Genomic DNA, 13033 nt, shown 5'->3' with positions numbered 1-13033 from the left:
TTGAGCAGTGTGAGAAAGTCATTAGATCACAGCTAAATGGTGAATTAATTTCAAGCCCTAAGATCAGGTCAAAGCAGAAAATGATTCTTTTATTGAACCGTCTTTTCAAGAGGTTAGATTTCTGAAAAAAAACCACTGTATAAAATTCACCTCTTGGGCCGGTCTCTTTTCTCATATTGGTATTGGTGAAAATACTGTAGATTCAATCTAAAAATAAGCGAAATAAATAAAAAATTACAGCCACAAGCGGCAGTACGCGGGTTCAAGCTTGCAACAAGCTTTCTGCAACTTTTAAAAAGCTTGGTCCAATAATGATCCACAGAAAATTTGGTAGAAATTGGATTTGTGGTTTAGGATGAGAAATCAAAAATGTGTTATTCAAAAAATTCCTACCTTGTGACTGAAATGTTTTTTCTGTCTCAGAATGGTTTGATTTCATTCATGAGGATTATATCTGACAGATTATAGCCCACTCAGTCCTTTTTACCTGCTGAAATTCCTTTAAAGGACCATTACAACCCATAAAATACAGTTTTCACCTGCAAAAAATTGATTGCAGCTCCTATCGTGTGACAGGAAAGTTTTTTCCCTTTGGAGCTTGAACCCTAATAAATAGTTATAGATTAAAAAGCAATTACAGAAATAATCTTGGTTTTACAAGTTTACACAAATCTCAGTGAAACAGTACTGAAATATCAAGAGATGCTGTGACTATTGACTGTGACTATTGATATATACTCATAAAACTCACTGAATTCATCGGCAGAAACTTGATTTACATCCATCTGTTCCACATGTTGTTTAAAACCAGAAACACTTTGTAATTAATATAAGATCACACGTTTTTTGCAGAAAACGATGTATAGAAACAATAATCTGTGCCGTTATTTAACACTTAAGAAATAGTTTACTGCAGAATTTTTTTCTTAGAAAACCTTAGTTGTATTATAGCGTGTGAATTCTAATCCTGATATTCAGTATGCTGGAACCAGCAGATTAATCAATTTGTTGTCGATCTGCTAATTGATTAATTGTCTATTCTTGAGGCTGAAGTCCTCCTGTAAACCCTTTCATACATAATCTTTATGTCATTAAAGTAAAAGTGTCATTGGTATGATTAGTAATCACAGTAGATAAAGACGCTGGCAGTGACTTACGTGCACCTGCAAGACAAACTGATTGTATTCATTTGTGTGCTTAACTGGAGTTTTATGTGCACGTAAACACAGATAATGGGTTTGGTTAAACGGAGCATGTTTTATTCCTTTCAGGTGAAATCAGTCTGATAGGCAGCACCCACAAGTCTGCATTCAAACAATGATCAGAAAGGTACCTTATTTACACGCCCCGCAGTAAGCAAACAGAAGGAGCAGCTCCAACATGTGTAAAATTCAATCCAACTTTCCTCCAAAGGCAAACTTTGGAAAACATTGCCCGTGCGTGCTTGGTCTATCTCTGTGTTTTTGGATTGAGTAAACAGTTTTATCGTAGTATACTACTTTATCTCTCTGAAACTAAATGACTCTTCCAAGAAAGATGCACCACCCAAAAAACAAAGGTTCAGAGTGTTTTTAAATTAGAAACAGTCAAAGAGAGACTTGTGTGTTTCAGCAGGGACACACTGAGCTCATTTGAGTCATTATGTGCAGAAACAGGACTGACATTTACGAAGTCAGGATTGGAGGAAATGTTCCTGACTTAATGTCATTTTTTGATAGGATTATGAAACTAATACTGTTAAACAGAGTGACATTTATTTCAGACTGACCTAGTTTTTTTTTCATATCACAGACAACCTTCCAACAGCGAAATGTATGTAAGTCATAGCCAAGGGTGCCTTTTGTTGTTTAAAAGTGGAGCAGTAACACTCTATGCTGTTTTCATACAGTTACAGTTCTCATTAGAGCTGCAACGTTTAATCGATTAGTTGTAAACTATTAAATTAATCGCTAACTATTTTGATCAATTAATCTGTTTGAGTAATTTTTAAGTATAAATTAGTCAAAATTCTGATTGCAGCTTCTTAAATTTGAATATTTTCTGTTTTCTTTACTCCTCTATGACAGTAAACTGAATAGCTTTGAGTTTTTTTTAATCATTTTCTGACATTTTATAGACCAAACAACTAATCGATAAAATAATTAACAGATTGATCAACAATGAAAATAATAGTTAGTTGCAGCCCTAGTCCTCTTACTGTAATTATCCCTTAATGTTGGTATGCCCCCACTGTATACTGTAGGGAGAAAGAACAACGCATGCCATTATTTTAACACCTTTCATACATGTGTTGCTTTTTCACTCTATTTATCACTCTTTTTTCAGTCTATATAACTGCCTGTATGTGTGATGAATGAGGTTGTGTGTGCAACCCGCTGATTCAGCAAGTAGCTGAACGGAGGGCGTTGCTGTTTTGGTGGTATGCGTCTTAGCCCTTACTTCTCAGATTTAGCCAGTTTTGTTGGTTGGTGTTTTTATTTATTTTAATTTTATTTTTTTTAAGAGCTTAAGCATCCACCACTCACCTGGCTGAGAGGTTTTTTTTATGTGCTGGACGTTACATGCAAATACAAAACAAGCTTCTGCACATTAACTTCTGTGCACTTTATTTAATTGATCCTAATCAAATAGAGTGTGCCGATCCTAGTGTTATTATTATTTTTTGTTTTTTAAAAAGGAGCTTGTAACATCCTAAAGGTCCAGTGTGTAGCATTTCGGGGGATCTATTAGCAGAAATGGAATATAATATTAATAAGTATGTTTTCTGTATAATCACTCTGAGCCGCAGAGTGCAACATATATTAATTGGTATTTATTTATGTTCATAAAAGCACACCGAAATAAGAAGAAAGAAAACGTGTATATGTATCTTTCAGGACCTTTGCCTCACTCGGAGGGGTAGAAACAGCGATCTGTAGGCAAAAATAAAACGGACAACAGGTCTAACATGAGCAGGGGTTTTTTACGCTTTTCTTTTAACTGCCAATAAAGTCATTCATATTCCAGGATTCTGGACATATAAAACAACTACCGGACATATCGCGGTCTAAAAAATTAAATAACAGGCTGTCCGTCAAATTCAAAATTGTGTTGTGTGGCTCGTAGGGCTGTAGCCGACCGAATAGTTTGAAGCTTCATTCATAACGTTGACATTGAAATTATTAATACCTTACTGAAAGTCATTATTCCAGATGATGGTGTTTTTGAACCGTTTATATCTACATACGGAGCGGGTCCTCTTCACGGAGTCGGCCGCCATGTTTCTACAGTAGCCCAGAACGGACAAACAAAAACACTGTCTCTAGAATGGGCCATTCACGTTTTCACGTTGGCCACCGTAGTTCTCCTACACGCTTGGCACACAGAAGAAGTTTCAGTTGGTTGCAATCTGCAACCTCGCCGCTCAATATCACTAAATCTTACACACTGCACCTTTAAGTTAGCTTTCCTAACATGACATTGACCTCAGGGATTGAGTCACTGCCTGCATGCTGCAATGTGCTGTAGCTTGATATACAGTACATACAGGGTGAGTTAGGAGGTGTCTGAGTTGCTGTCATGCTCTGCCCCAGCCTTCAAACAAGCCCCATGTTGTAGTTCCTCTGACTGCCTAGACTGGCTCCTTGTAGCCTTTAACTGAAACAGAGCCACTAGTGCAGCTTCCATACTGAAGAGGTGGTGTTTGTTATTTGTGGCCTGTACTGGAGGTTGGCGTTTTCATGTTGCACTGGTAGGTGAGAACAGAAAGTGTTACTGGCTTGGATTGAGTGATGACGTACAGTAAGTGAAGTAAACTCTGTGTGAACATACGCAATGTGCATCTGCTGACTGGAATCTGTTGCAGACTCATGCAACATGCGTCTGTGTGTGTTGAGTAAGAAAGGGAGGGATGAGCCACAGTAGCTTCTCCTTCAATGAGTTCAACTTAGGACACAGGCCATTACCACGAATCTCAGCCCTCTGAAGTCATCACCCGGCCCTTCTGGGTCTGTTCAGACCTCCGCAAGAGAGATGACTGAATGCTTCTTTGTATTTTGAGGACAAATTATATACTTTTTTTGTGTGTTTGTGTGTGTCCCAAATTTACGACATACAAGCAAACAGCTGAGAGAAGTTTTTCCAAGAGTTGTCTTCCGTCTTACTTTAATTGTACACTTGTATTCCCTGTCATGACTTGTCTCTCTTACAGATGCTTGTGTTGAATGACAAATCACCATGTGTAGCATCACACAGATGTGTTTTGTTAGCGGCTTGCTGTACAGCACACGTATCACTTAATGTAAAGGTGCATAAGCCTACAACGCCATTACATGACTTTTACACTGTAAATGTCAAAGTCATTGTCTCTTTCTCATGTCCTTCTTTTAGGAAATTGCTGTTTTGAAGGATGTACGCACCCTGCAGGTAATCCCAAGTGAGCTGGTGAAGCCCTTGAAATCCAACTTCCCCTCTCGTCTGGCTCGGAGTCGGGCCGAGCTGCTCGAGAAGCTACTCGCTGATCTGGGTACAGGGAACTCTGGCTTCACCCTGGACAATGTCATGACGGTAAAAGGCCTTAAAGAGGACCTATTATACTTATTTTCAGGTGCCTACTTGTATTTGGGTTTCTACTAGAACATGTTTACATGCTTTAATATTCAAAAAACGCTTTATTTTTCTCATATCGGCTGTCCTCCCAACGCCCCCTCCCAAAAAGCCCAGTCTGCTCTGATTGGTCAGCTGGCTAACTACTGTGATTGGTCGACCAAACCAAACTCTTTGGACACTGATCCAGCTCCACTTTAACTAGTTTTGTCTGAGGGCGTTCCAAACTAGCCATTATGCAATTGTCTTACTTGGTGACATCACCACGTTATTGAATAAAAGGCGGGACTTCAAGCGAGGCGTTTCAGGCAGTTCAGGCAGTTCAGGAGCAGTGTTTCTGTGGAGGAGAGTAACTCCCTTTGGCGTGGACTTTGGGCTTCATAACTTTGCAGACCTTTTACATTCACAAAAAACTATGTAACACTAAAGGAAAGAGAAAAAGCACAAAAGCATAACAGGTCCCCTTTAATCATGCTAAATGCATCTATCCATTCTTTTTTTTTTGTGATGTTGACGTCCTTAATTAATGTGAATTATTTTCATCTTTGATACAGAAGCTGAGAGTAGCCGTGGATGCAATTATCTTTTATCTGTTAGTTCTCAAGTTAATTATCTCGTTATCTTGGGAAATCAATCTTTTGTTTGCCCCAAAAGTCTCACAGTATGGAAGTCGAGAGCAGCTTTGGTCGCCATTATTTTTTTTTTAACCTTGAGACGATGAAACAATTATTCTATTATATCGAGGTAAAAACATTTCAGTCACAGCAGCCCTCGACTACTGTACTCTGAGACTTTTGGGACACATTTTTAGGGGATTTTATAGCTGTAGAATCTCACAAATAAATGTTCTTAATATTAGCAGCAGCAGCAGAAGCCAAAAAATGCCACTGTAGGTGTTGCCAGTTCATAACTACTGCTGTGTTTTTGGCAGTGTCAATTTGTCTCTTTCCAATCTGGACATAGCAATTATGGACATATCCTCTATAACATGATAGCACATGTACTGTATAAAGATACATACAGTATAATTCCTGTATTATTCCACTATAAAGTAGGCATCCATCAAGCTGATTTTCCGTTACATTTGGCTTAGTAATTACAGGGTGACTAACTGAAAGGGGAACAGTCCCTCCCTGGCTTTCTGTGGCCATTCAGCTCTCCCAGACAGGCTGCCAGTAAGCTCCAGTCAGCTGAGTCAATGTTGTCACCATTGGCATCCACTCTACGTCCCCTGCACTCCTCTGGTTTCCAGCAGTGACCTAATATCTACGTGCAAACTATCCAAATGTTGACCAGGACAACAAGCCGTCGCTCTCTAGTTTACGGCCGGTCCTCCGCCCATCCCCCCTTCGCTCAGCCCTCCTCTCGACCCTGCACATCTTTTATCAGCGAGAGCAAATTGTTAGGTTTGTCCGCTGAGTTTCTCCGCCTTCTGAAACCAAAGCCACACAGGTGGCACTGGGTGGCCTGTGTTTGCACGTTTGTGCATGCTTGCTCAGCGCCTGTCCCCTTTGTGTTGGCTCCCTCCCATGTTTTCCTGGGAAACATTTCCAGTCTGGATTGAGACGTGACAGGAGGGCTGTGCTTTATTCCACAGCTTGTCTTTTCTCCTGATTGTCACATTAATCAGTTTGATGAGAAACATGTTAGAGGCACCAGGTTTAGACTGAAGCTCAGTTTAAGTAATGAATGGGTTGTGAGGAGACTGACTTGCTTTTGATGAGATACCTGGTAAGCCACAACAAGCAGCAAGCAATAATCCTTTTAATTAGAAAGTACTGAAGGTTCAGGGCAGCTATTTGGTTCCCGCAGTAAATTTTATTGTGCTAACCCGTTATCGATAGCCCTCTAAGACCCGCGATCCCGACTGACATCACTGTCTTTAAGAGGGTGTCGCAGGCTCAGTCTTAAAGCTATACTATCATATGAAACTAGACCTCACTGTTTAAAATGACCGGTTGTGACCTCTAGGATAATCACAGCCTCATGAAACTTGACAGCCGCAAACTAAAGACCTAGAGCATTCAGAGGATGGATGGCTTTCCTAGGTAGATTGTCAATACGGGGGTTTCTGAGCAGTTTCCAGGACAATAAGTGCTCGCCATTCAGTCGCCAAAAAATGCAGTTCTTGCAGAAATCTCCAAATGTCAAACATTTTTATACCAAATCACAGCATGGCTTTTTCTATGTTGTTCCTCAAGGTCTTGGAGTCTTAATGTGGTATTTTGGAAGGATTATTGATAATTTTTATCAATTCTCGAGTGGTAACATTTTTTAAAATTTAGCACCAAATCTGTGTAACAAATATCAACCCAAAAATTATAGTTTATGAGACATAAATGTGCATGGGAATGACCATCATATACTTCTATCATAATGTTCTAAGCCCTTATACTCTTTCACAATTCATTAATTAACATGAATTAATGAATTAATTCATGTTTATTATAATTATCTTATTAATACTAGAACAACTTGATACATCGTGCTGAGCTGCATCTCAAATTAATTTTCAGGTTCCCAGCTTTAAGATGATGTACACCACTTCAATGTGACATCTACTGTTGAACCGCTATCACCCCATAAAAAAACCCTGTACCCCCCAAAAAAAGCCCAAAACGTGTCTAAAAGGGGTCTCTAGGGGATAGCTGTCCTCCTCCTCAGAACACACAAAGCGCCTCAATCAAGCAAACAGTTTGAAGTGTATGTGTGTGTGAGTGGGGGAAGAAAAAGATTCCGCTCAGGCAGTACATAGAGATAGATACGATATGAACGAAAATGTATGCATGTCTATACAGATTAAACCCAGGAAATATGTGCATATATCTGCAAATACCATCACGGTGCCTTTGGTTTGGTGATAGTAACCCTCTTCAAGCATAAAAAACAAAGTTGCACAACAGACACAGGTCATATCTTTTTAATACACTCAAGAAACTTAGTAAATGGCTGAACCCTTAAATTCACAACTAGAACCTCTACTGGTATCTGCCTCTTTTAGATCTGGTGAATCACCCTCTTGACAGCTCTCCAGTGTTAGCCCAGCTATATTTTGAACATTTTTCCTTTTTCCCCCTGCTGTTACCTGGGTGATCTGCTCCGAGGCGGGAGCCAGAGTGAAAATAGAGGGTGATTGAATTTCCTGTAATTAAAATGAGAAGTGGCCGGCAGAGACAACAGAGAATAATGGCAGGCTGTCCCTGAGCCGGTTGAACGAGGGTCGGGTGGCCTTTGTACACAGTTTACCTCTGGATGTTAATGTTCTCCGCTGTGGGATTTCCATTGTGTTGCGACTCTCTTCACACAGATTATGTCAGATAATGGGCTCTTTTTACATCTTCCCTCAAAGGACGTCCTCAACAACGTTGTGCTGTTGCACATGAAACTAGACTGCAAATATTGCTTTATAAAACTATTATCTGTTAAAAAGCAAGCACTGAATATTAACCGTCGCCTGACTTGTTTCCCTAGCGTGCTCGAGGTAAGGCATGCCAAGTTCAATTGTATGGCACCTTTCAAACTGAGGAAATTTAATCTGCTTTACACAAGGCTAAGAAATGCATTAGAACAACTTCTGAAAAGTTTCGGTGCAGTTATAGTTGCCCAACAAGTTGCTCCAAGTTTAATAAAGGGGGAAGAAAACTTAGATATCAGGTTGTACAGAAAATCAGACAAAGGCTGTAGTTATCTGATTACGGTATGTACAGTACCGAACAGATTATTTCCTTATAGCCTTCATGTGAATTTTACAAATAGGCAGATGATCAACGCTGGAAACCAATTTATTTAGACTTATAGAGGATATTTGTGTTAGTTTCAGTTTAATTCAGACTTTAAATACAATCAGTTTTGAATATTTGTCTGCACCACAATGTGCAATGATCTCTCCTTTGGTCGCGCTGCTTTGCACTCATACAGTCTGAAAGTCTTTGTCATCACGTGTGCATAGGTGATCATGGTTCTCATGGCAAAGAAATGTCTTTCTCCGGAAGATTTCTATCTCGGGAAATCAAGTTTCCCTAATCCACTTGCGAAATGGAATGCTGCACAATAATTTTTTTATGTTGATTATCTTGTTTTCATAATTGTTCTAAGCCAAAATTGTAATTGAAATTTGACTAATTGCACATCCCTATACAATCGTTTATCATTCAAAATGAAATCTTACTTGCAGTTCCAAACAAGTTTCATGTCAACAACAATAACAACAACAGAAAAAAACATCTTTCTGTTTCCCAATAAATGTGTCTCTGTTGAGTCGGTCAAACCAAAGCTGAAACTGCCTTATGGCATATGTTGGAGCAGAAATATCCAATGTTCACATGTTAATAGAAAGCCCTGTTTTCTTCTGTCAGTTCTGTACAGCAGCTTTGCAGCACAATGCATCAGCGGTTCGAGAGCTCGCAGTGCGTCTCATCTTATCCATGTACCAGCAGCACAGAGCTGCTGTTCTCCGCTACCTTCCACCCAACGATGCTGCTGCACGGAAGAACTTCCTCCTCAAAACCCTCTTTGATGGCTTTGCCAAGATTGATGGAAAGCTGGTGGACACTCAGGCAAGAAGTGTTTTTTGTTTGTTCTTCACTACAAATGAATCTCTCATTAAAGCTTGGGTGGGTAACATTGGAGAAACTCGCAAGAGTACGCTAGATTTTAAAGATGATGGTTGCCAACTCTTTTCAAATGAAAGTAGCTAGCAGCACTAGCTCCAAAAGTCCCTAATGTGAGAAAGTCACCAAGTCGACAACACAACCCGTCCCTTCCCCGTTAGTATTCACAGCTGTCAAGCTAGCAGCTTGTGGAAGACTCCGGTGACGCGCAATGAGTGCACAGGCAGAGTGCAAGCAGGCAGGCAGGTAGTTTATTACAGTACTGTGACACCCAGAGATAACAGATTTTTTTTCTATTTTTTTGTCAGAGCATTTGATTTATCGATTGCCGTTCGAGATGTAATAATATAATACATTTCAACAAATATAAGAAAAGATGTTTCTGAGGGTGCTTTCACAAGTCATAGTCTGTCTGGCTAGCCGAATCAAATTTAAACTTTTGGTTTGTTTTCTTTTTAGTCTGGTTCGGTTTCACAGCGCACAAATGAAAGCAGACCAAATAAAAAAATAATTTGCTGAGGGGCGTGTACAAAGGAGACAATTTATCTTTTTTTTTCTATCTTTCTAGAGCTGCCACTTCTATGCAGGAAATCACAGACTTTGAAATATTGCTGTCAAAGTTTTTTCACTTTTTTCACACTGATCTACTGTGCACACAAATCCCTTCTCCTTTTTTTGTATGGACTTCATTTAGCATATTCTGTATGTTCTGTATGCCCAAATGTCAAGCAAACATTGAACTTCTGCAGAAGTCCTGGTCAGTCCTCGCCCACTCATGTTAACCTGTCGTTTACCTGTGTCCTGCTCAACAAGTGTCCACACAGGCAGCCTGCGTTTGTGGTTCACTTAGAAACGGTCCGTCTCGCAACTGATCTCGGTCCGGTTGTTTTGGTCTCCGTCACAATACGATTACTGCGATCACAACTGCCCAAACGAACCGCACCAGAGTTCGAGTAAAACAGAGTTAATGTTGGCTTGTGAAAGCGCTCTAAAATACATTACCAACCCTACCTTTAATACTTAACATCTTCACTTAAAGAAGAAATATAATATAGCAAAGAAAAAAATAACAGAGATCTCCTTTTTCTGTTATAACAAAATGTAACATTTCAGATATTTATATGGGTGTCTATGTTCACTATGTTAAAATTATCTGCATCAAACTGCCAGGCCGAGGTTGTGTTCACATTTTCAAACAGACTGTAGTCACCAAGGAGCAGCTGGTAGATGGACAGTGTCAGACATAGCAGATGGGAGCACTCTCTGTTGAGCTTGTTACAGGGGACCGCATGACGTCATGTCTTCTTATTTATTCTGAGCTGAAGGTAACAGAGTTTCATGTTGCACAGCTACAGTAACTGCCTCTGTTGCTTCCTTTGCCAAAGCCAGTCTGTCTTTTACTCACTTAGTAAAACAAATTATATCCATGACAGATCCATGCATGTATCCATTGATGATATAATGTAGATAAAGTTTTGCATTTTCTTTCATATCCTTCGTGTCATCACCAACTGAACTGCGTGTAAGACTACACTAGCAACAAACGTGACTGACCTTTTCACAAAATCAACACAAAATGTGGTAAAGGATAGCTGTTAGCTGAAACCACAGAGGCAGCCAGTAAACTAGTCAGCTTGTGTTCCAAAGCATGTGACTCACACAGTGATCAAGTTGTATTTCTTACTGGCATTATTAAGACCTGGCCTTCCCATTACGTAATGGCACTAAAAGTCTGCAGAGCTTTAAGCTGGTTAACTTTTAAAGAAGAAAATGATGACATGAAAGCTGGCGTGGTGAGCAAGAAAGATCTGGGATCTTGAAATGATATTAACTGGAGAAAGAGAGAAGACAGGAAGCAAACAGAGGAAAATGAAACTGAAAAACTGACTCTGACTTTGAGGCTGATGTCACTTTTCACCCAGACTTTGAAGAAGGGAGGTGGTCAGCAGGATGGGCAAAAGGAGAAGGAGGAGATCCACTCTCTTCAGGAGCAGCTGGCTGCCTTGAAAGAGATCACAGTAGGTGGAGCTGTCATCAGACTGCGATTACATCACTTCTTGTAATGGCTACTAATTTGTATTCAGGACTCCACACAGAATTAGTCGTATTTTTACTCTTGAGGTGGTCAGAAACTCAGTTATTCACATGAACAGATAACAACACTATTTCTCCTTAAGTCTTATAAAGAAGAGATCCACCATTTCTCCACAGCTGTCTGTCTGAAGTCACTGTTAATGTTGTGTAGAGCTTTGCTTGTGTGACAGCATCTCTTCTCTTCATCTATTCATATTTCTCTTTCTGCTTGTGAAGGAGAGAGGGAATGAAAGCACCAAAGGACAGATGCTCAAGAAAGAAGCTCCCAAAGTTGACTCCCAAAAAGCCAGCAAAACAAGTACGTACACATGTTTACCTGGACATCAGAACAGTTCCTAATCACATTAAAGATGTTCCTTAGAGTTAAACATCATTATGTACTGTACAGCAGTGATTCTCAAAGTTCACGTAACTCATGATATATACTGTATTTATATTTTTTTACAAAAGGCTTCATAGTAATAATAATATTAACATTTTTAAATCTAGGTGCGGTTAAATCTAAGTTTTGTAAACTTAATTATTTCTGCTGGATCTCATTGGGTTGATACTCGAAAAGGGCGGCCTCCAATTAGTGCAGCCATGAGAAGTAACAGATACTGTCTTCTTAATTTCCAGCTGTCACAAAAGTGCCGCAGAACAAGGTAACGGACAGTATTGACGTTCAACAATCTATCAACGATCTGGACAAGTAAGTGACTCATAACTCAACGGAAATCATTAAAAAATCACTGGAATAATAGAAAGATGAAAAAAATCATTGAACTTTCGTTTAGTGAATTATTTATCAGTGTACCAGCACTTGGGCCAGTGCTTTGAAGGGATACGATCTGATCTGCAGCCTGTTCTTATCTTTCAGCCTGTGTATATTCTGCGGTAAAAAGGACGAGTCATTCACAGAGGATGGATTGGACCTTCACTACTGGAAACACTGTCCTATGCTGAGACGCTGCGATGAATGCAGACAGGTACGCTGTTACATTTCCAAAGGTGTTGGCATGTCTTTTAGTCTTCTTGAAAGAAGCACATCTGCCTGAAGACTTTGTGTACAGCTCTGCGTTGTGTTCACAGGTAGTGGAGATAGCCAGCCTCACCGAGCACTTACTGGGTGAATGTGAAAGCAGGTCCAAGTTCAGCCAGTGCCCGCGCTGCTCGGAGGCCGTGGCCACTGAAGATCTGACTCGTCACGTCCAGGGCCCCGCCTGCAACAGTGAGTTCTCAGTCTCGCTCTTTCATGCCATTGGGAATATTTTTATGTGATGAAAATCATGCAGTTTGTTTGAATAGGGTATGTTTTCTTCTTTATTGGATAGTGCCAGTGTAGACACAAACAGGTAAAATTAGAGCTAAAGATAAGCTCCTTTCAGATCAGACATGCACTTTATCTACTTCTAATTTCATTTTATGTTTATTTGTAATGAAACTACAAGGTTAAAGTGATGTCTTACTGCAGCTGTTATGTGATGGTGTTTACATCCATATACATAATTCCCCAAATTTAAGGGATTGAATTTAAATAAACATCATCTAATATGAAGGCATCATATTAAAATATGAGACCTGTAAATTACTGGGTGAACTAGAAACTTGGTATCTTCCTTGTTGATGCTCTGTCAAGCCTGTACTGCAGCCAGCTGCACATCTTGCTTGTTTTGGGGGTGGGGTGGGGGGGTTGCCTTGTGGTCTACATTAAGAGAAACTCAGTTCGACTGAGGTCAGGTCGTTGGTTAGGACATTCAAAAAGA

At 39.9% G+C, this 13033-nt stretch overlaps 1 protein-coding gene across 5 annotated transcripts in view; it reads left to right on the top strand.

Moving 5' to 3' along the window:
- Positions 1–13033, top strand: part of cep104 (centrosomal protein 104) — a 40441-nt gene that overhangs the window by 18630 nt on the left and 8778 nt on the right. For 4 of the 5 annotated variants that reach the window (XM_074644664.1, XM_074644663.1, XM_074644662.1 and 1 more), the window contains 7 exons: positions 4369–4545; positions 8940–9140; positions 11117–11212; positions 11505–11586; positions 11907–11979; positions 12148–12256; positions 12360–12498. In XM_074644664.1, coding sequence (XP_074500765.1) covers positions 4369–4545; positions 8940–9140; positions 11117–11212; positions 11505–11586; positions 11907–11979; positions 12148–12256; positions 12360–12498 — 877 coding nt within the window. The remainder of the gene's footprint in view (positions 1–4368; positions 4546–8939; positions 9141–11116; positions 11213–11504; positions 11587–11906; positions 11980–12147; positions 12257–12359; positions 12499–13033) is intronic. The other variant, XM_074644665.1, reaches the window with a different exon arrangement.

Source organism: Sebastes fasciatus, chromosome 8, assembly GCF_043250625.1.
Source record: "Sebastes fasciatus isolate fSebFas1 chromosome 8, fSebFas1.pri, whole genome shotgun sequence".
NCBI lineage: Eukaryota > Metazoa > Chordata > Actinopteri > Perciformes > Sebastidae > Sebastes > Sebastes fasciatus.
The sequence above is the reverse complement of the archived record's forward strand: the minus strand, read 5'-3'. Positions and strand labels throughout refer to the sequence as shown.